This window comes from Pelodiscus sinensis, chromosome 15 (genome assembly GCF_049634645.1).
Source record: "Pelodiscus sinensis isolate JC-2024 chromosome 15, ASM4963464v1, whole genome shotgun sequence".
NCBI lineage: Eukaryota > Metazoa > Chordata > Testudines > Trionychidae > Pelodiscus > Pelodiscus sinensis.
This window is the reverse complement of record NC_134725.1, coordinates 22,959,067-22,982,897: the sequence shown is the minus strand read 5'-3', so window position 1 is coordinate 22,982,897 and position 23,831 is coordinate 22,959,067. Positions and strand designations below refer to the sequence as shown.

Below are 23,831 nucleotides of genomic sequence, written 5' to 3'. Positions count from 1 at the left end.
AGCTACCCCTCTGATTTATGAATACAGTGACCCAGAATTTCAATGTGATGGCTTTGGCTGTACTGGAATAACAGCTCCTCTGGTGCTGTTTTGCAGACTCACAGATTGGTCATTTGTGATCTCTACACAAATCCAGTTATTCATGGTATTGGCAGGCATTGAGGAATCATCTGAAATCACTTCTATCTGTTACCAGCTATAAAAGCAAAAGAAATACTAAAACTATGTTTGTCTCATTCATGACTCCAGGTAAAATATAATGGCTAGAGTTTAAAAGCTTCAGAGGGGTAGCTGAGTTAGTCTGTAACTGGAAAAAATTTTAAAAAACAACATGCAGCACCACAGGGTATGACTACACTTGCACCCTATTTCGAAATAAGGATGCAAATACAGCAGTTCAAAATCGCAGATGAAGCAGGGATTTAACTATTCCATGCTTCATTTGCATAATTGCGTTATGGCGCTATTTCGAGTTAGCATTATTTTGAATTAATAGACGCTGTGTAGATGCGGTTATTTCGAGAGAAAACCCTTCTCTCAAAATAACTGTTAAACCTCATTGTACGAGGAATAAGGGTTATTTCAAGAGAAGGGCTTTCTCTTGAAATAACCACGTCTACACAGCGTCTGATAATTTGAAATAGCGTTAACTCAAAATAGCTCCATAATGTGATTATGAAAATGAAGCACAAATCTCAGCTTCATTTGCAATTTCGAACTGCTGCATTTGCATCCCTATTTCGAAATACGGTGCAAGTGTAGACATACTCTTAGAGACTAACAAAACATGTAGATGGTATTATTAGCTTTTGTGGGGACAGCCCACTTCTTCAGAGGAGTGGAGTATTAAAGGTCCAGTTTCTAAATAAATAGCGGGTTGGGGGAAGAGAAGGGAAAGAAAAAAGGGGAAAGAAATAGAGTCTCCATGCTGCATGAAACTGATAGAGAAGGTACTGATTGTTCTTATCAGCTTCATGCAGCATGGATGCTCTAATTGACTATTTTTCCCCTTTTCCCCCTTCCCCCCTTTATTTATTTAGAAACTGGACCTTTAATAACTCCATTCATCTGTAGATGTGGGTTGTGCCCATGAAAGTTCATGATACCATCTACGTGTTTTATTAGTCTCTAAGGTGCTGCGTGACTATTCGTTGTTTTTTGGGTAGAGTTTGTTTGAGTGTGGCATTGCTGTTTGTTCTATGAAAAGAGAACTTTGAAAATTAATTGAGAGTCCATTGTCTAATGGATCCTGGATAATGATGAATCTTCAAATAAAGTATTAATTGTAGTTTTTTCCTCTGTTTGTCTTCAGCGAAATGTGGGGTCCTTACAGTTCAAGACAATAGAGGATGATCTAGTATCTGCCCTCGTTCGGTCAGGGTGCATCCCGGAAAATCATGGTGAAGATATGAAAAAAATGTCCTTTCAGAGGTGTGCACGAACAGACAAGGTGTTGAAGCTCTTTCTTTCATGCTCTAACAGAAGCTAGTGGTACTAAGATCGTTTGATTGTCTATGAATCATGTGCATTTTGGATCACTGATGAGAAATAAGATCATTTTATAATGTGAGATTCTCATTTGTTAGTGAATATATAGTTATATTAAATATAAAATATTTGTAGTGTGTGTACACATTCTCTACTAAATTAAAATTTAAATAAATTCTAGTTAGTAAATACAAAAGTAGCAATTAGATATTTATACAGATTCTTATTTATAAAGCATCTGTGATAATCTGTTTGTTACTTCTTCCTTCCAACCCACTTCTCCCTTGTTTGTTCTGTCCTCTTAGTAATTTTTTTTGTGGGGTTTTGGGGACTGTTTTCATTCTTTGACTATGTGGCGCTTACCACAGCGGGGCTCTTATTCTTAATGAAAATTCGGAGATGTTACTCTAATATACAGATTTGTATACAGCACGTTTGGTTTTGTAGGAATCAAATACATTGAAATGCTACAGAGGAAGGTGACATTATAATATATTTGCAACCTTATTCCTTTCTCCAAACTTACTAAACTATCAGAGATCCTCACAGTATGTTGAATCTCTTTTCATGTATTCATGGGTCTCTCCTGTCCTCAAGCCCAGACCCTTCCTGCCACCACCCTGCCTTGACTCCCCCCTCCCAACTCCACCGCCCCTACACACACTCCAGTTGCACCCAGTCCTCCGGCCTGCAGGGAGATGCAACCTCAGGTGGCCTGTTGTGAGGCAGCAGCAGTGGTCAGGTTCCCCTCCACTCGCTATGGGAAAATGGAGTACTCACTCTGCTGCCCCGTTATTCATAGATTTCACTACACATGATGGTATCAGGAATGCATCCATCTTGAATGGCGAGCATTTGTGGTACCCTAGCCCAAGGGTGATTTTTGGCTACAGCACAGAGTTGGGGGAGCTGGGTTCTATTCACAGCTTTATTATAGTATGCTTTCTGTGTGACTGTGAGAAAATCCTTTAAATGCTTATTCTTGTTTATCTCAGTTTTACCAGTGGGAGAGGGGGACACAATGCATCTTAGATTTGCTGAGGTGCTGAATTTTTTGTTCTGTTTTTTCTGTATGATTCTGACTGCAGGATGCCTTTTTATGGTAGCGTCTTTGTTTCATTTCACAATGACCAGTAACAGTAAAGAAAATGAACGAGAGTGTATACAGATGATCTATTTTAAATTTTTGTTCTGATTCAGATCTTTCATTGTGGCTTCATTACAAATGTGTGTTCTCATTGGTTTTGTTTTCATAGGGTGTGTCTGCTGCTGGACAGATTGTGTCACTGAAGATCTGGCTGATAGACAACGTTTTAGAAAAGATCAATAACTATCTTCCTGCTCATATCAGAATTTTGGGTAAGAATATGAAAAAGTAGGTATCCCAGCAGTATGTACAAACACTGATTTTAATTGAAAGAGGAATTTTTTACTAAAGAGCTTTTTGCTATACCATTCAGATTTTTTTTTCAAATATGTCAGTGTGAAAAGGTTTGGGGTGTTTTTTTAATCTCCTTCTGTTTTATATTGATTCTTCTTGGTGTGTGTGGAGAGGGGAGGGGGATTGGCTGATACAGAAGTTTTGTTAACAAAATGTCATTTTTAAAAATGAGGACTGAAAAGAGTCACCGGCGGATTCAGCTCCAAGAACAAATGTGATGCCAGAACCTACTTCTACATGTTACCAACATTTGCCTTTGCCCATAAAGATCATGGTATCCAAGATGAAACTTACCAACTGAGCAAAGAGACACTTGAGAAAGTCAACAAGCTTCTTGCTTGCTACAAAGGGACCCATAACTTCCACAACTTCACCTCTCAGAAGGCACCCAAAGATCCCAGTGCCAAACGATATATCATGGAGATGTATTGCGAAGAGCCCTTTGTGAGGGAAGGCATGGAATTTGCAGTGATAAAGGTGAAAGGACAGAGTTTTATGATGCACCAAATAAGGAAGATGATCGGTTTGGTGATAGCTGTGGTGAAAGGCTATGCACCTGAGTCCATCATGGAGCGCAGCTGGGGAGAAGAAAAGGTGGATGTCCCCAAAGCTCCAGGGCTTGGGCTGGTCTTGGAAAAGGTGCACTTTGAAAAGTACAATAGACGCTTTGGAAATGATGGTTTACATGAGCCACTGGAATGGAAGGAGGAGGAGGAGAAAATTGCTATTTTCAAAGAGCAACATATCTATCCCACTATTATAAACACAGAAAGGGAGGAGCAATCTATGATGAGCTGGCTGAGCACCCTCTCCATCCATGACTTCAGTGCCACTTCTTCAGGTGTACAAGTTGATGACAGAAATTCAAAGGTAATGGTTGAAGCTAGGGATGTAGTGTAGTTGATTAACTGATAAGCAATAGACTACACACATTTCCCTTCCCCTGTCCCCCAACCAGTACATTTTTTAGAAGGCTGGCCAGCAGTTATGGCTCTAACTGGGTGCGGGACCTACCCTTGCTGTGGCTCTTCATCTAAAGTATATTAGGAGCCAGATGGGCAAGAAGCCCAACTCAGTTCTGGTTTGCACCAGGTTCAGGAATTCAGACCCTGCCGCCCCCACAGAGAGGGGCTGCTGCCACCCTGCATTGTTGCCTCCTTATTAGAGGCAGCAGCACAGGGCAACAAGCATCTGGTCTGCAAGAGGAGCTGGTTTTTAAACTGGCTCCCCTCTCGGACTAGCTCCTGCCTGTCACCTTGTGCTGTGGCTGGCCCTGCCCCAAAGGACTATAGAACAGTCAACTAACTGATAAGAATTCATGAGGTTATTTGATTATTCAAATAACCGATATTTAACATCCCTAGTTGAAGCTATTAGCTTTTTTAAAGGACACTCTGAACACTTACCTGGTGTCACTACACCATCTAACATAATCTTAGAGACTATATTAAAATAATCAGAGATACATATATTTCTCAATATTTGGATATGACAGCATAAGAACAACCATGTGGGTCAGTCCGACGGTCTGTCCAGCCCAGTATCCTGTCTGCTGTCAGTGGCCAATAACAGATGCCCCAGAGGGAGGGATCACAACAAGTAATCCTCATGTGATCCTTCCCCTGTCACCAACCTCCGGAGAAAAAGAGGCTAGGGATAGCATTCCTATCCATCCTGGGTAATAGCCATTGTTGGACCTAACCTCCATGAATCTATCTGGCTCTTTTTTGAATGCTGTTAAACTTCTAGCCTTCCCCACATGCTCTGGCAAGGAGTTCTACAGGTTAACTGTGCGCTGAATGAAGAAAAACTTCCTTTTCTTTGTTTTAAACCTGCTGCCTATTAATTTCATTTGATGGGAATAAGTAAATAACTTTTCCTTATTCACTTTTTCCACACCAGTCAGGATTTTATAGACCTCTATCATATCCCCCCTTAGTCTCCACTTTTCTAAGCTGAAAAGTCCAAGTCTTTTTAATATTTCTTCATATGGCACCGTTCCAAACTCCTATTCATTTTTGTTGCCCTTTTCTGAACCTTTTCCAATGCCCATATATCTTTTTTGAGATGAGGTGACTACATCTGTACGCAGTATTCAAGATGTGAGCGTACCATGGTTTTATATAGAGGCAATAGGATATTTTCTGTCTTTATTCTGTATCCCTTTTTAATGATTCCTAACATTTTATTTGCTTTGTTTGACTGCTGCTGCATAGTGAGTGGATATTTTCAGAGAACTATCCACAATGACTCCAAGATCTCTCTCTTGAGTAGTTGTAGCCAAATTTGTCCCCCATCATATTGTATATGTAGTTGGGATAGTGTTTTCCAATGTTCATTACTTTACATTTATCAACGTGAAATTTCATTTGCCTTTTTCTTGCCCAATCACTTAGTTTGGTGAGATCTTTCTGAAGCTCTTCACAGTCTGCTTTGGTCTTATCTATCTTGAGCAGTTTGGTATCATCTGCAGATTTTGACACCTCACTGTTTATCCTTCCTCTAGATAATTTATAAATAAGTTGAATAGGATTGGTCCCAGGACAGACCATTGGGGGACCCTACTAGTTACCTTTCTCCACTCGGAAAACTTGCCATTTTTTCCTGGCTGTTCTTTCCTGTCTTTTAACCAGTTAAACACCTTCCCTTTTAGCCCATGACAACTTACTTTACTTAAGAGCCTTTGGTGAAGGACCTTGTCAAAGGCTTTCTGGAAATCTAAGTATACTGTATCCACTAGATCCCCCTTGTCCACATGTTTGTTGACCCCCTCAAAGAACTCTAGCAGATTAGTAAGGCATGATTTCCCTTTACAGAAACCATGTTAACTTTCCCCCAACAAATTATATTCATCCATGTGTCTGACAGTTTTATTCTTCACTATCGTTTCATCCCTGGCATATGGTCACTTTTACAGTTTTTGTTGGTAAGGAAGAAATATTTTAAAGTGCAGGAATATATGATTGCTAACCCACATAAATATGGGTTGAGAGCCCAAGCAGATATTTTTATTTATAACTATCTGAATTCAAGGGAAACTATATTTCAGATTGACAGGATCCTTTTAAATACAAATTTGCATGAAGAACTCACTTATCCTCTATCTAATTTTCTGTTTTATTTAATATTCTATTCACTTGCAAAAAAGCTTAAAGTAAGAGGAAAGAAAATGTAGTTACTCTGCTCCCTAATCTTCTAAACAGGAGTGGACAATAATTTTTGATGGAAGGGGCCACGCCAAGATTTTAGTAAGCGGTTAAGAGCTACCCTTTAATAGAGAGGATCTAGGGTCTGGGATGGTGGATGGGGTACAGATTGCAGCTTGGGATAAAGGACTGGGGTGCAAGAGGTTGGTGTGGGGTCTGGGAGAGAGTTGGTGTGGGGTCTGAGTGAAGGAGGGAGCTGTGATCCAGAGCAGGATCTAGGAGGGTGTATGGCTGCAGGAGTGGATTCTGGACTGGGGAGGAGATTAGGAGGTAGTGCAGGTTTTGGGAGGGAGTTGTGACCCAAAGGAGATGGGGCGAGCGGATACAGAAGGTTTGGGTAGTGACATGGTAGTTGGGGGGAGGGGGAGTGCCAGAGGCCGGCTGTGGCTGGGAGGTGCTTATCGAGGTGCCAGCATCCCAGCAGGAACCTGAGACAGGCTCCATACCTGTCAGCGAAATTTCTTAGCTCCTATTGGCTGAAACTGGATAATGGGAGTACATGGATTTTGCTGGGGATGGGGCTAATGTGCAAATTCTCCCATCCTTCTCCAGCTTGCAGAGCAAATAGCAGCCATCTATAGTAAGGGTGCAGCGAGAGGTGGCTATAGGCCAGATCCAGCAGCGTGGCGGGCAAAATCCAGCCATCTAGCTGCCTCTTGCCCAACCTTGCTGTAACCCACCAAGAGCCAAAACTTCCACTGAGCTCAATGAGAAATTGCAAGTTCAGACTTTTAGTGCATGGAATTTCTATTGATTTGAATGGGTTTTTTAATAGGAGACATGGGAAATAAATCTGTTAGTCTTTAAGATACCACAAGACTTCTCGGACGAGGCCTGCACAGAATATGGCCTGCAGGCTGGATCCAGCCCATCAAGCCACCAGATCCAGTCCACGGAGGCAGTGGGGAACTCCAGGCAGGCTCCCCAGCTTGCCCCACAGCCCTTCACACCACTCAGAAATGTGGATGCGGGGCGCTTTCTCTTCATGAGCCTGAAGGGAAGTGAGGGAAGATTCAGACACTACTCCCACAATTAGCACAATCCCATTGGCTGGTTTCTGGTCAATGGGAGCTGCGTATTTGAAAAAAGTCAGTCACAAAGCACAGCACCCCCACCCCTCCTGCTAAGTTACTCAAGCACATGGGCAGGCAGGCAGAAACATTTTAAGCTCTACAAGCCTTTAGCTCGACAGGCAGGCTGGTTTGACTGCTGGCTGGTAAGTCTCCTGGCCAGAGCCTGCCTCTGGCTCCCCAACCCTCCTTTCCTCCCCCAACCCTCTGCCCCCACTCCCGCCTTGCTATGCCACATATCCAAACCTTTTGCCCGTCTCTTGCACCCATATCCCCTCCCAGATCTGGCACCCCAGTCTCCTGCCTGAGATCACAATCCCCTCCCTGCCCTGGGTCACAACTGCCTCCTTCATCCAAACTCCTTCCCAGACCCTTATCCCAAGCTCCCTTCTGCACCCAACCTCCATCCGAGACCCCATATCTCCTCCATTAATACCATGGAAGAGTGCAGCCCTCAACCACTTTCCAAAATCTTGGAGTGGTCCCCCATCAAATAATTATTGCCCACCCTTGCCTCTGACTACTTGTAAAAACAAACATGGCTATCCCTCTGAGACATTTTATGATTTATTTTGGAGTGAGACAAAATTCTAATATTAAAATTAAAATACAGTGTGTGATTTGCATGAATAAGGACAACTAAAGTCTTCCCTGTATTATTTTTATACTTCTGATAATTATTTCGCTGCAGTGTGCTGATGTAGATACACTGTTATAATTAGATGTATAACATATGCTACCTTAATTTGATTGAATTTGACTAAAAAAGTACAAAGAATTTTCTCCTGCCTCCAGTGCTGTTTGATTATATAGTGAAGACTCACTACTGGGAAGTTAAAGAAGTGCTGAGCTGCTGGGCTAGTGTGTGCTTATTACCAGTTGTGGGGGTCTGGTCCCACCCCCTTCTCTCCCGCTTGTCTTTTCCGCTCCCTAGCTACTGATTGGTAGCCGCTTTTAAAAGTATGTTCCGCTGGGTGTGCGGGGTGGGGGGTCTAGGCCCACCCTCACTCCCAGACCCCAGCCCAGGGCCCTAAAGACAGAGTCTCCTGGACCTGTCCCACCGGAGGGGGTACATACCCTTAACCCACCGGTGCGCCGGCTCCGTGCCCTGCCTTGGGCTGCTTCCACCCCACCTCCTTCGCACCTATCTTATAGCTGTCTTCCTCCTCCCCTGTCTCTCTCCTGTCTCGCTCCTCCCTCTCCTGTCTCTCTCCCCCCCTTTGCCAATTCCCTTGGGGCTTTTATCCCCCTCCCCCTTGCCCTTCCTCCCGGGTGTCTGATGTCACTTCCGCCCCTGCCGCCACTTCCGGCCGCCATTGCCCTGTGGCCGTGCGATCCGCGTTGCTGGGCAACGGCCGCCGACCAGCCGCTCAGCTGCAGAGCGACGGCGCTACACAGTCCGCAAGTGGTTAGCTCCCGCGGTGTTGCCCCCATGAGCGCGAGGGCAATCGCGGGGTCAGTATGGGGTGGACCAGTTTCAGGGGGGTAGGCGGGTCTCACCCCGTCACACACCTTCCCCCTCATGCTCTCGTCTTGTCCCCTTTGGTCTCCTTGGTCCTCGGCCATGTTTCTTGATAAGAAATCCGCGTTTCCATTGGCCTTCCCAGCTGGGTGACTTACTTCGAAACGGTATGGCTGTAACGCCAGGTACCAATGCATAATCCGTGCGTTGGAATCTTTCATGGCTTGAAGCCAGCGTAGTGGGGCATGGTCCGTCACCACCGTAAACGGGTTGTCTAAAAGGTAATATCGCAACAGGTTAACGGCCCATTTTACTGCTAATGCCTCTTTCTGTATTGTTGAGTAATTCTGCTCCCTCGGTATTAACTTGCAGCTAATGTATACGATGGGATGTTCCTCCCCCCCTTCCCCTTGCGAGAGTACCGCCCCGAGGCCTACCTCCGAAGCGTCAGTTTGTAGGATAAAAGGTCTAGTAAAGTCGGGTTGGGCCAACACCAGTGCTTGAGTTAGGTGTTGTTTCAAACCCTTAAAGGCTTCTTCGCACCGGGGGTCCCACCTTACCCTTTTCGGTGCTGAGTCTCGTGTCAGGTCTGTTAGCGGGGCCGCCAATGTAGCGAAGTCCGGCACAAATCGGCGGTAATAACTGGCCAGTCCTAGGAACTGTCGAACCTGTTGCTTGGTGCTCGGAGCTGGATAGTCTCGTAGGGCCTCGATCTTACTCACTTGGGGGCAGATCTTACCTTTTCCCACCGTGTACCCCAAATAGGAGACCTCCTGTTGGCAAAAATGGCATTTGGATGGGTTTGCTGTCAGCCCTGCCTCCCACAATGAGGACAGTATAGCTCTTATTCGCTTCAAATGTTCGGGCCAGGTCTGACTATATATAATTATGTCGTCTATAAGCGACAGTGTAATCTTCGTGGGGGCGTAGTACCCAGTCCATTAGACGCTGGAAGGTGGCTGCAGCTCCCTGAAGCCCGAATGGTATCTTTACAAATTGGTACAAGCTGAAAGGTGTTAAGAAGGCCGTTTTTTCTCGGGACTCGCGTGTTAGTGGTATTTGCTAATACCCTTTGGCTAAATCGAGGGTAGATAAATACCTGGCTGTCCCGAGTCGTTCTAGCAATTCATCTACGCGGGGCATGGGATAAGCGTCAAACTGAGATACCGCGTTGACCTTGCGGAAGTCGATACAAAAACGGATAGAACCGTCGGATTTGGGGACCAGCACAATAGGGCTCCTCCAGGTGCTATGGGATTCTTCCACCACTTCCCACTTCACCATCTTGTCCACTTCCTCTCTAACGGTCGGCCACAATTTCCGGGGTATAGGCCGTATCGGGTCGCGGATCGTGCAGCCGGGTTCGGTTTTGATGTGATGACAAGCCACCTCCGTATGTCCGGGTAACTCTGTTAACACTTGTGGGAACTCATTTAGCAGGTTTAGGATTTCCCCCTTTTGTGTCTCTGACAATTCAGATCCCACCTGGAACTCCCGGGCCACCCCTGCCTCGAGTCCCATCAGGCTCTCCTGAGCCCGCCATTCCTTCATGAGGTTCACATGATAGATGTTCGTTGTTTTCCTCCTCCCTGGCATTCTAACTTCATAGTTTACGTCCCCTATCCTACGGACGACTTCAAAGGGCCCTTGCCACTGTGCCAATAATTTGGATGACTGCTTGGGTAGCAGGAGGAGTACCCTATCACCTGATTCGAAAGTCTGCAGCCTTGCCCTGCGGTCGTAATATTGGGCTTGCCGCTCCTGGGCCCCGAGGAGGTTTTGTTTGGCGAATTCCCCCACCCATTGTAGTCTCTCTTGCAGCTTGAGAATATAGGGCACAGTCCCGACCGCCTGTGTCACCTGGTCCTCCCAGGTCTCACGGATTACATCTAAAATCCCCCTGGGTTGTCGACCGTATAATAGTTCAAAAGAGGAGACTCCTGTAGAGGCTTGCGGTACCTCTCTTACGGCGAACATCAGAGCTGGGAGCGAACAACATCCCATCCGCTGGGATCTTCCTGAAATTTTCTAAGCATACCTTTGAGGGTGCGGTTAAATCTCTCAACTAAACCATCCGTCTGGGGGTGATATACGGACGTCCTCAGGGCCTTGACTCGGAACAGATGACACAATTCTTTCATTAGGTTGGACGTGAAATTTGTCCCCTGGTCGGTAAGAATCTCTTCCGGCAAACCCACTCTCGCAAATATCTTAACCAATTCTTCAGCGACCGTCAAGGCGGTTGTGTTTCGTAGGGGTGCCGCCTCCGGGTAACCGGTAGAATAATCTATAACTACTAAGATGTATTGAAAACGACTTTTTGTTGGTTCCAAGGGTCCCACTAAGTCCATGGCTATCCTCTGGAAGGGGACTTCTGTTATAGGGAGAGGCACCAAGGGTGCCCGTGGTACCCGCCCTGGTCCCGTCTTCTGACATTCGGGGCAGGACTCACAAAAGTCGCGGGTGGCCCGGTAGATCCCGAGCCAGTAAAACCTTTGGAGGAGGCGACTAATCGTTTTTTCGTAACATAGGTGGCCAGCCCAGGGGTTACTATGGGCCAGCCTTAGTAGCTGCCAACGGTGCTGGGCGGGAACCAATAGCTGGGTGATGATTTCCCCCTGCACCTTCCCTTCCGTCACCCTATACAACCGGTCACCCTGAATCTCAAATCTGGGGAAAATCTGGGCTATCCTCTGCCTGTCATGCTCCCCTGCATTTCTAGCGGCTTGTTCCCAAGCTTGCTGTAACAGGGGGTCCTCCCTCTGCTCCCTCATAAAGTCAGAGGGAATCTCGTCCCCTCCCTCGCCGCCTCCTGAGGCCACTTTAGGGTCGGCTGCTAGAATCACTTCCTCCCCTCTCCACTCCGGCCACTCTCGTAGGGCTTGCTCAAAGCCCTTCCAGTGTCATCCTAGCAAGACAGGGTATATTAACCTGGGTACGAGAGCCACGTAGACCCACCCTTCCTGGGCCCCATCCTTGAGGTGTACCCAGGTTGTAGGGTATGCTTCTACTCGCCCATGTACACACTGAACGTGGACCGGGGGACCCTTTGTGCTTCTTTCCCCCACCTGGTCTGCTCGTACCAGGGTCTGGCCGCACCCTGAATCCACCAGGGCCGTGACTTGTTGCCCCTCCACCTCAACTTCCCGTAAGATTTTTCCCCGCTCCCCCACCTCTACCGTCGCCGCTCGTCTCGTTACCTGACCATACGAGCAGTCCATAAATGGGCAGTCCCTTTTGAAGTGCCCCTCCTGTCCACACTGATAACACCCTCCAGTTGGCCCCCGAGCCTGGGTGGGATTGTCCGGACGCACCTCCCGGGGTAAAGGTCGGGGGACGGGTTCCGTTGCCATCGACCGATTCCACACAGGCGCCAGACGTCTTCCGCTGCTCCTGTTGGGACTGGGAGGTGTTCCTGCTCCCCCTCTCTCGCCGGGCCGTGGGGGCGCCAGGACAACTCCTCTACCGCCCCCTCCATGAGGGTCCTTCCGTCCCCCGCTGCCCCCTTCACCACCTTCGGCAGCCATATAATCTTCCACTAATGTAACCGCCTCTCCTAACAAAGTGGGATGATGGCGGCAAACCCAGCGCTGGCTCTCGCCCGGTAGGATGTTAATAAATTGCTCTAGTACTACTTTCTCGGCCACCTGCAGTCCGGTCTGTTGCTCTGGTTCCAGCCAGCGCCATCCGGCTTCCCTTAACTTCTGGGCAACTGCCCGAGGCCTTGCCCCGTGAGGGTATTTCTCTTGTCTAAACCTTTGCTGGTAAGATTCTGGGGTGACCCCCAGCTGATCAAGTATCGCTTCTTTCACTTTAAAATAATGTAGGGCTTCCCGGGGGTCTAGACTCCGATAGGCCAACTGAGCGGGGCTCGTAAGATACGGAGCTAGTATTGTTGCCCAATGTTGTTCTGGCCACCTGGCGGCAGTGGCTACCCTCTCAAAGGTGACCAGGAACGCCTCTGGATCGTCTAGGGGCCCCATCTTGGCTAACCTTATTGGTAGCTGGGCGAGGGCCCCTCCCTCCGCCATATTACCCCCCTGCCCAAGGGGTTGTCCCCTTCCCATACCTCCCCATTGTCTTACCCAATGTTCCTGGTTGGCTTTATATTGTTCCACTACCTCTGTGAGGAGCTACCTCTGTTGGTCCTGGTGTTGAGCTGCAGGTTGCTGCAGGAGGGCTGTTTGGTGTTGGTGTTGTTGCCTCTGATTTTCGGTTAACCATTTAAACATTTCCGCAGTCTCCATGCTCCGCTCAGCTGGGGGGGCTGGTTGCACCCCTACGTCTCCTTCTAATAATTCCACCTTTGTCAGTCTTTTCCTTTTCTTCTTTTCCAGGGTGAGGTGCCATCCGCGACTCCTAGTTTGTGCGATACAACAAAAACCCACGGACTTCCCTCCACTCTCCTTCTGCGCCTATCGAAACCCCCTTAAAAAAAAGGGGGAAAAAATCAATAATTTTTTTTTTTGACGGTTAACCCTTGGGGTTCAGCGTGCCCACATTCTCCACCACGTGTGGGGGTCTGGTCCCACCCCCTTCTCTCCCGCTTGTCTTTTCCGCTCCCTAGCTACTGATTGGTAGCTGCTTTTAAAAGTATGTTCCACTGGGTGTGCGGGGTGGGGGGTCTGGGCCCACCCTCACTCCCAGACCCCAGCCCAGGGCCCTAAAGACAGAGTCTCCTGGACCTGTCCCACCAGAGGGGGTACATACCCTTAACCCACTGGTGCACTGGCTCCGTGCCCTGCCCTGGGCTGCTTCCACCCCATCTCCTTCGCACCTATCTTATAGCTGTCTTCCTCCTCCCCTGTCTCTCTCCTGTTTCGCTCCTCCCTCTCCTGTCTCTCTCCCCCCCTTTGCCAGTTCCCTTGGGGCTTTTATCCCCCTCCCCCTTGCCCTTCCTCCCGGGTGTCTGATGTAACTTCCGCCCCTGCTGTCACTTCCGGCCGCCATTGCCCTGTGGCCGTGCGATCCGCGTTGCTTAACCCACTGGTGCACACAGTCCGCAAGCGGTTAGCTCCCGCGGTGTTGTCCCCATGAGCGAGAGGGCAATCGCGGGGTCAGTACGGGGTGGACCCGTTTCAGGGGGGTAGGCGGGTCTCATCCTGTCACACCAGTAAATTCAAACAAATATAATACTGTGTGTGGTTTTGTCACAGACTGGTTGGGGAGTTGTGTGACAGATTCCATAACAGAACATTTTTAGCCTGTTTACACTGCAAAATGTTTTCCTGGTTGTTTTGCAGTTGGATAATTTTTTTGCCTTTTTATTTAATAATAGAAAAGGCCATTTCCTTTTCAAAGCTGCATACAGCTGTTTGCATTTGTTTTTAAATCAACAGTTGGAAATACATGACTTTGAGCCATATCATCATCATTGCTGACACTGTTTTTCTTTATTACAGCCTCACTCTTACTACTTATGTTAAGAAAACACTGTAGAACCCCTGACTTTGACTCATTTTAAAAATGACAATGTCAATTTAGAATTTAAACAGTTTCCTTATGTGTGTTACCAATAGCCCCATAGATTGTTACTGTACAACCAAATACACTTTTTAAAAGTAACTTACTTTTTCACAAGTTTAACCTAACATTTGCAGTGAGGTCCCTAGATCCTGGAGCGCTCTGGGGAAATTCTCAAGTTTTGTGACTGCTTCGACAAATGTATAGGTTTAGTTGACTTAAACATGAGAATATACTTGGTATAGGATCCCTGTGTCATTCAGTGTGGTTTTAATTTTATATGGCCTCTCTGTAGTTTCAGTTTTCAGTATGCAAACAGATTGTCATCATTTAGTTTCAAACTGAACCGAGTTCTTAACCAATTCTGTTAATGATGTATGAGAAAATAAAATCCAGCTTATCATCTTAGATGTGTTGGCTCTGTTGTGCTGACAGGCATAATGATTCTGTCCTTACTATTTGGAGTCTAAATTGACCTGCTGTAAGTTACTGCTTTTGTAGCGCTATATGGAGCTGGATTTTTCAGTGTATCTACCAGCCATAAGAAGTAAAAGGCAATATTTCCCCCTACTCCTCAAGTAATTTCAAATGTAGTAACTAGAGGTGGGCTCAAGCCATAACATTTGGATCCCCATTCTCATTTCCCTAGAATTTGGAGTAGTTGTGATCTAGTATTTCGTGTCTATAACAAACTGGTGACAACCATTTTTTTCCATTCTGCTTTCCAGAGTAACAGTCTTGAAGGCAGTGATGATTGTGGTGATGATTCTGACTGAGACAGTAAATAGCAGGAGCTGGGATCTTTGCTGCTTGTGATTCAGTTTGAGTAGAACTAAGTGGCCTTTCTAAATCAAGCAGTCCAACAAACCACAGCTTTTCTTGCATGCTGAAAATGAGTACTGTAAAATGAGACAACCAAAAGGAATGGGGGAAGGATAATGCAGCAAGGATCCTGAAACTGCGTGTGCACACTAGTAGCTGATGCATTGGAATATGGTATACTTGAAAAGGAAAACAAAAATTAGGTTATAAAGGAATCTTGTGCAGGAATGTTTTCATTATGTAATTTGAATTATGTTTTTATGACCATAAGAGTGCTTATATGAGAGATGTAGTTATTTAAACATGTGTAATCTCTAAAAAAGGCAAGTGCAAAACATTTTTAAATTTTATTTTTATTTTATAGATTGAAGACCTTTATGTACCATTTTAAAAATCTCTTTAGTTCATAGAATTTTTTCATCTGTAGCTATAATGATTTCCAAATTGACAAAGACTTTTTCTTTTGCACATACTATCCATGACTTTCACATGAAATGTGTATGGGATCAGAAAACTGTTTTTATACAGGTGACCCTGCATTCTCTGGCTAGAGAGAGACTTTCTTTGCCATCTGTAATCTTAAGAAATTGTCCCTTTCATGAATGAGATTTAACTTTGGAAAGTAGGCTGGTATACATGTGTCAGGAGACATGTTGATCCTTTTATTTTAAAGGCATTATTAACAGCAGATGTGTTCTTATTATTTGGATAATACGAGAACATAGATTTATAGCTGGCAGTTTATGCTGAGCATCTTCAACCCGAGTAATTGTTTCACAAACTCTTTAATTATAGTTTGTTAAACATTTTTGAACATGTGAAGTATAAGCTCAAAGTACGAAGCCTTAGAGCGGATCATTATTGCCTATGGTAGATCACTAGTTATGTTGCTGTTAGATTGGAATCCTTTTCTTGCTAGATTACGCTCTGCTACATTTTGGCCTACATAAATGAAATGTAAAGTTCAAATTTTCTGTAGGCTTCAACCCAGCATGCATAAACTTTGCATGTACAAATCTTCATTATCCCTCTGCCAGCTGGGTGATTGTATAATAAATGTGGGATATGTATGTCAAATAGGTATACAAACATATACATGTGGTTTCAGAGGTTGTGGCTGAAAATTTGGCCCAGGGTATTTTCTGTGTTGGGTCTGTGTACAGAAAAGGAGGAAAGTATGCCCCTAACCTTGAAACCAGTTAGAGGGGAGAGTATGCAACACTGCTTAAGAGACAGCTGCTTTCAATCTGATGGCCTTTCTTCCTCCATGAGTTAAGTTTTTGTTTTCTGTGTCTTAGGGCATATGAAGCTGCTAAAGATTTTTTTTTTTATCAGAATTTGTTCTTAATTCACCATCTGTGGGATCACCTTTGTTAGGGGTGGGAAAGAGGAGGAACAGTGGTGCAAACCTCCCATAACCCTTCTACTTTTAAGGGCCCTGGAGCCAGCTGGTGCCTTATGAATGGGATGCCTAAAGGCATCTCCGCACTATGGGAATCCTAGCACATAGCTATGGTGACATAACCCCATAGTGTAGATGCAGTGACAGAAGGGGTAGGAACAATGTGGAGTCCTGTTGCACAGGTACGGACACTGTAGGTTGGTTGAGGGAAGCATGTTTCTGTCAGTCAATCTGTACCTACACCAGCAACCAGGTCAGCAGAGCTACAGTGCTCAGGAGATATCTGATTTTCACACCCTTGCTCACCATAGCTATGTCAACCTGCATGTTAAGCAAAGATCAGGCCTAGGAGACATGCTGATTGAGCCCTTTCCAGCTAAACGTTGCCATTTTGGCTTCAAAGGAGGCTCAGAGCTGTGTAAATTAAAGCTTTCTTTCAGGGCAGTGGCCTCAGTGGAAGTGGATGTATTTTCCTACTGAACAAAGGTCCTGTAGGTTTGACACACAGACTACAGCACCTATGGATGTGAATTAAATCCCCATTGAATGTAATGCTGTTTTGAAGGGCTGTCTTCTCAGTTCAGTTTTGTGAAGTGTATTAAATTGTTCCTGTCTAAGGCCTTATGACTGAACTTATAATTCCTTTGGGACTCCATTTCTGCATGAGTAGTTTGTCCTTTTATTTGTATTAAAAAGTTACTGTGGATATTATGCTCCTGTGTTTCTTAACATTTTAATTAGGAGTTTTATTGTTATCCCCAGAAGGTCTTGAACCATATTTTGTCTTGTAGGTAAAAGCAGATTTGTGAGGTGTGTCTCTCAGTGTGCCTTCAGGAAATGCATTCTCCCCCCTAGATTCTTGTACAACCCTCAATATTTGTACAACTTATATTATCTTTATGATCTCTTCACTCTCATATTTTATCAACTTCAATCTGTGAGCAAAGTTGGGGTTATTCTTAATAAAATATCCATAGGAATATTGCCAATTCAAATCAACTCGATGGGAACTTTCATTTGTAACCTTTTGAGAAAACTAAGAAACATTCCCTAGATCATTAAAATTGAACATTTTAACCTTATTTGCTGTGTTTGTGCTGTTTACTTTATGCTCTTAACTCCCTTTGGAGAGTTCCCATTTGGGGATATCATTCACTGGAACAATTCTGCAATATCTAGGTTTCAGATTCCACACAGGCATTTGAAAACAAATAAATCCTCTGTTCACTGGGATACTTCTTACAATGTAATGTAAAGATTCTTGGAGATAGTTGTAGGCTTTTAGCACTTGTATACACTAGAAGGTATTTTGTTGTTTTAAGTGCCCTAATACAGTTAAAGTTGGAAGTGACGGAAGAGGAGAAGGACCTCGGAGTCCTGGTTGATCACAGGATGACTATGAGCCGCCAGTGTGACATGGCCGTGAAAAAGGCTAATAGGGTCTTGGGATGCATTAGGCGAGGTATTTCCAGTAGAGATAAGGAGGTGTTAGTGCTGTTATACCTCATTGGTGAGACTTCATTTGGAATACTGTGTGCAGTTCTGGCCTCCCATGTTTAAAAAGGATGAATTCAAACTGGAACAGTACAAAGAAGGGCCACTAGATTGATTCGAGGAATGGAAAACCTGTCTTATGAAAGGAGACTCAAGGAGCTTGGCTTGTTTACCTTAACCAAAAGAAGGCTGAGGGGAGACATGATTGCTCTCTTTAAATATATTAGAGGAATAAATACCAGGGATGGAGAGGAATTATTTAAGCTCAATATCAATGTGGACGCAAGAACAAATAAACTGGCTATCAGAAAGTTTAGAGTCGAAATTAGACGAAGGTTTCTATCCATTAGAGGAGTGAAGTTCTAGAACAGCCTTCCAAGGGAAGTAGTGGGGGCAAAAGACCTATTTGGCTTCAAGATTAAGCTAGATGGGATTTTGAAGGGGATGGTCTGATGGGATAACATAATCTTGGCAACTAAGTGACCTTTCGCTATCAGTGGTAAATAGGGCAATGGTGGGATGATAGGAGTTACTATAGAGAACTTTTTCCTGGGTGTTTAGCTGGTGAGTCTTGCCCACATCTCAGGGTTCAACTGATTGCTATATTTGGGGTCAGGAAGGAATTTTTGGCTGAGGCCCTGGAGGTTTTTCGCCTTCCTCTGTAGCATGGGGCACGGATCACTTGCTGGAAGACTCTCTGCATCTTGAGGTCTTTAAACCATCATTTGAGGACTTTAGTATCTGAGATATAGGTAAGAGGATTATTCCAGGAGTGGGTGGGTGAGATTCTCTGGCCTGCATTGTACAGGGGGTCTGACTAGATGATCATAATGGTTCCTTCTGACCTTAAAGTCTATGAGTCAGGGGTCACTGACCCACAGAAAAGTCAGTCGGGGCCACACAAGTAAGATGCAAAAAAAAAAAAACCCTCCAAAGCCCCCTAAGCCTCACTAATGTGGCCCCAACTGTGCTGTGGGTGCTGGGGCAGGGTGCTGGGGGGGTGCTGTGGCAAGGTACTCATGGGGGTGTGGTCTGGCTAGGCAGCTTGGGCCAGTATCTGCAGATCCTGCAGCTGGACTCAGGAAGTATGGGTATGTCTACACTACAAAGTTAATTCGAACTAATGGACGTTAGTTCGAATTAACTTTGATAGGCGCTACACTAGCGCTCCGCTAGTTCGAACTAGGTAAACCTCATTCCATGAGGACTAAGCCTAGTTCGAACTTACTAGTTCAAATTAAGGGGTGTGTAGCCCCTTAATTCGAACTAGTGGGAGGCTAGCCCTCCCCAGCTTTCCCTGGTGGCCACTCTGGGCACCACCAGGGAAACTCGTATCTCACCCCCCCCCCCCGGCCCCGAAGCCCTTAAAGGGGCATGGGCTGGCTACGGTGCCCGTGCCAGGTGCAAGCCTGCCAGCACCCAGCTAGCAGACCCTGCACCTGGCACGGCTCGAGCCAGCCACCCGATGCCCCCCAGCCCTCCGCCTCTTCCCGGGACCAGGCTGGCGGCTCTCGGGAGCCTGCCCAGGACCACAAGAGGCGGGCACCCACCTGGTCTAGTGCAGACATCGTGGACCTCGTTCTCGACCTCCGCACTAGGCACAGGAAAGTGGCTGTCTAGGGCAGGAGAGCTGCCAGCCTGGCCACCCAGGAGCAGGTTTGCATGAAAATCAAGGTGGTCCAGTGAGACCCCCGACCCTGAGCTTAGAATGGCCGTGCTGGGTCAGACCAAAGGTCCATCTACTCCAGTAGCCTGTCTGCCGACAGCAGCCAACCCTAGGTACCCTGGAGGGGATGGACCAAAGACAGTGACCAAGCCATTTGTCTCGTGCCATCCCTCTCCAGCCTTCCACAAACTTTGGGCAGGGACACCACTCCTACTCCCTGGCTAATAGCACTCCATGGACCCAACCTCCATGACTTGATCTAACTTCTCTTTAAACTCTGTTCTAGTTCTAGCCTTCACAGCCTCCTGCAGCAAGGAGTTCCACAGGTTGACTATTTGCTTTGTGAAGAATAACTTTCTGTTACTAGTTTGAAGCCTGCTACCCATTCCTTTCCTTTGGTGTCCTCTAGTCCTCCTATTATGGGAACTAATGGAGAACTTTTCTTTATGCACCCTCTCCACACTACTCATACTTTTAGAGACCTCTATCATATCCCCCCTCCGTCTCCTCTTCTCTAAGCTGAAAAGTCCCAGTCTCTTTAGCCTCTCTTCATATGGGACCTGTTCCAAACCCCTGATCATTTTAGTTGCCCTCCCCTCTCCCAGCCTCTCTCTTCCCCTCTCCCACCTCCTTTTCCCAGTCTCCCCCAGTTTTGTTCAATAAAGAGAGATTCTATTTTTGAACACACATGTCCTTTAATTTGTTCATCAGGAAGGGGGGCTAGGAAGGGGTAAGTGGAAGGAGGTGAGGGAGGACTGGGGTATGAGCCCCCGATGAGGAGGACTGGGCTGGCTCTACAGACTGCTCAGGGTGGAAGTTCTCCTGCAGCCCCCCGATTGCCCCCTCCCCCCAGATGGCAGCCTGCGGCAAGTGCAGCCGGGCTGATGGCCAAGTGCTGTGATGTTCCAAGTGTGGGAACTCGGGACACTCCAAGCCAGGACTGCTTTTCAAGCGGGGAACTCTGAGAATTGTCTGTCCAGGTTGGGGGTCGGGTCCCTTTAAGCACAGCCCTCAGCTAGCCTGAGACAGCAGCTCCACGCTCTAAGTCCTACTCTGATGCCCTGCTGGCACTGCTTCCGGCCATCCTTAACCTCGGTTCAGGGTCCACTCAATGTGGACATGCTAGTTTGAATTAGCAAAATGCTAATTTGAACTAGTTTTTAGGTCTAGATGCGCTAATTCGAATGATCTTAGTTCAAATTAACTAATTCAAACTAAGCTAGTTCGAATTAGCGCTGTAGTATAGACATACCCTATGTGAGCAGCTCCCCTATCCCCCAAAATCCCTCCCACTCCCCTTGTGAACAGGTAGGAAGGCAGCAGGAGAAGGAAGTTCCCGATGCGCACTTCCTCCCAGGACCCCCTACCAGCAGGAGAAGGAACTTGCCAGCACACCACAGACCTGGTTTCAGGAAACACACTGTCTGTTTGGGGGAGGGGGGATCTTCCGGCACACTTCCTGACCATGGGGATAGGCCATTGCTCAGTGAAGAGAGAGAAAGAATAACAGGAAAAAGAAATGGCAGAGGTGCTTAATGACTTCTTTGTTTCAGTTTTTACCCAAGTTGATGGTGATGGGATGCGTAACATAGTGAATGCTAATGGAAATGGGGTAGGGTTAGAAGTTAAAAAAACAAAAAAGAACAGGTTAAAAATTACTAAGAAAAGTTAGATGTCTTCAAGTCACCAGGGCCTGATAACATGCATCCTAGAATACTTAAGAATCTGATAGAGGAGGTATCTAAGCCTTTAGCAATCATATTTTAAAAGTCTTGGAAGTCAGAAGAGATACCAGATGACTGGAAAAGGGCAAAAATAGTGCCCATCTATAAAACGGGAAATAAGAACAACCTAGGAAACTACAGACCATTTAGTTTAACTTCTGCGCCAGGGGAGATAATGGAGCAAGTAATTAAGGAATTCATCTGCAAACATTTGGAAGATAATAAGCTGATAAGTAACAGTCAGCATGGATTTGTAATTTGTAAGGAACAAATCATGTCAAACCAATCTGATAGCTTTCTTTGATAGGCTATCAAGCCTTGTGGATAAGGGGGAAGTGGTGGACATTGTGTACTTAAATTTTGGTAAGGCATTTGATATGGTCTCACAAGACCTTCTGATCAATAAACTAGGGAAATATAGCCTAGGATAGGTGCATAACTAGCTGGATAACCATTCTCAGAGAGTAGTTATTAACAGTTCACAATTATGCCGGCAGGGTATAACAAGTGGTGTTCCACAGGGGTCTGTTTTTGGACTGGTTTTGTTCAATATCTTAATCAATGATTTAGACGATGACAGAGAGATGCTTATTAAGTTTGCAGATGATAGCAAGCTGGGAGCAGTTACAAGTGCTTTGGAGGAAGGGGTCATAATTTAAAATAATCTGGACAAACTATAGAAATGGTCTGAGGTAAAAAGAATGAAGTTTACTAAGGACAAATGCAAAGTATTCCACTTAAGAAGGAACAACCAGTTTTACACATACAGAATGGGAAGTGACTGTCTAGGAAGGAGTACTGCTGAAAGGGATTTAGAGGTCATAGTGGGCCAGAGGCTAAACATGAGTGGGACACTGTTGCAAAAAAAGCAAATATGATTCTGGGATGCATTAACAGGAGCAAGACATGAGAAATCATTCTTCCACTCTACTCTGCACTGAATAGCCAATTGGAGTATTGTGTCTAAGTCAGGGCACCACATTTCAAGAAAGAGGTAGAGAAATTGGAGAAGATCTAGAGAAGAGCAACAAAACTGATTAAAGGTCTAGAAAATATGACCTGTGAAGGAAGACTGAAAGAATTGGGTTTGTTTAGTTTAGAAAAGAGAAGACCAAGAGGAGATATGATAGCAATTCTGAAATATCTAAAAGATTGTTTCCAGTAGGAGGAAGAAAAATTGTTCTACTTGGCCTCTAATGATAGGCCAAGAAGCAATGGGCTTAAACTGCAGTAAGAGAGGTTTAGGTTGGACACAGGGAAACACTTCCTAACTGTCAGGGTGGTTAAACACTGGAATAAATTGCCTAGGGAGGTTGTGGAATCTCCATCACTGGAGATATTTAAGAGCAGATTGGATAGACACCTTTCAGGGATGATCTAGATCCATGGTCACCAACCCGTCGATCACGAGGCATTCAGGCACCCTGGCTCCCCATTTTTCCCCCACCCCCGAGAAGCCCCACTACCTATCTCTAGTGTAGTGCCAGCTTCCCGCGGGGTGGACAGAAGTCCTGTCTGAAGCCCACGTCACTTCTGGGGGTTCCAGAAGTGCACGGGCTGCTCCCCTCACACAGCTCTGTTGTGTGCTGGGGGAGGGAGCGTTGGCCCTGGAGGAGGAGTGCGGTGGCTTCCCAGCACCGGAGGGGTGAGTCGAGCATAGGGGTTTCCCTGCACCGCGGGAGAGGGGGTCGGCCCTGGGATTTGGCTGTGCTGTGGGAAGGGAAGGGGTTGGCAGTGCCATGCCACGGGAGGGGGGTTTGCCCCTGCCCCTGTGACAACACTCCCCTCTGACGGCGGGGCCAAACCCCCACGGGAGCCTGCCCCGGGGCAACCTCCCCTCCCATGGCACGGCGTGGCCAACCCCCTCCCTCAGCTTTATTTTTCCCCCCCTTTTACTTTACCAAATTCACTTTTTTGTTTAAATATACTTAATACATATGAAAAGTTTCAGATTGATAGTAGAGATGTGAATGACTAGTGGACTAGGCAGCAAGGGGATGGGGAAGAGGTGAGGTGTACTTCAAAGCTGCAGCTTTGCATAGAGCCTGGGGCCAGACCCCGGGCTCCACACGGCGCTGCTGCTTTGGGGCCAACTGGGATGTACCCAGGCTCCCCATGGTGTTTCAAAGCAGTACCGCTGCATAAAATTTAACATCCTTAACTGATAGCCTTGAAGATTGAAGTCACCTGTGTAACATGTACATACAACATAAGGAGGGGCATGAAAGGTTTTTCACATTGCCTGGACAAGATCGACCCTGTATGTTGGGTCTGAGACCTCTAGGGAAGAAAGAGTCATTGATTTCCTGTGCCCAAAGAATCCTTTGCATTCCTGATACTGTCAGTAAGCGAGCAAATACTCTTGAGGTTTTTTTTTTAATGGAACTTATTAGGAACCAATAATTCACTTCAAAAAGCCCTCACATAGTTAAATTAGATTTGATTATTAATGTATAGGTGAATATCTAATTAATGCACACTTCAGATATTCTATAGATAGCAATATCTGTATTCCAATTTCTCTTATGAAGTGGTAATCCACTCACCAAAAAAAGCACCCGCTCTGGAGAGAGTGGTGCCAAAAAAGAGTGCC

General features: G+C 45.9%; 1 protein-coding gene across 6 annotated transcripts in view; it reads left to right on the top strand.

Moving 5' to 3' along the window:
* Nucleotides 1-23,831, top strand: part of PUS1 (pseudouridine synthase 1) — a 35,078-nt gene that overhangs the window by 5,694 nt on the left and 5,553 nt on the right. For 4 of the 6 annotated variants that reach the window (XM_075898405.1, XM_075898401.1, XM_075898406.1 and 1 more), the window contains exons 3-6: nt 1,313-1,450; nt 2,745-2,847; nt 3,102-3,799; nt 13,005-14,852. In XM_075898405.1, the coding sequence (XP_075754520.1) occupies nt 1,313-1,450; nt 2,745-2,847; nt 3,102-3,799; nt 13,005-13,100 (1,035 nt within the window). In that variant the 3' untranslated portion in view covers nt 13,101-14,852. The other 2 variants (XM_075898403.1, XM_075898404.1) reach the window with 2 other exon arrangements.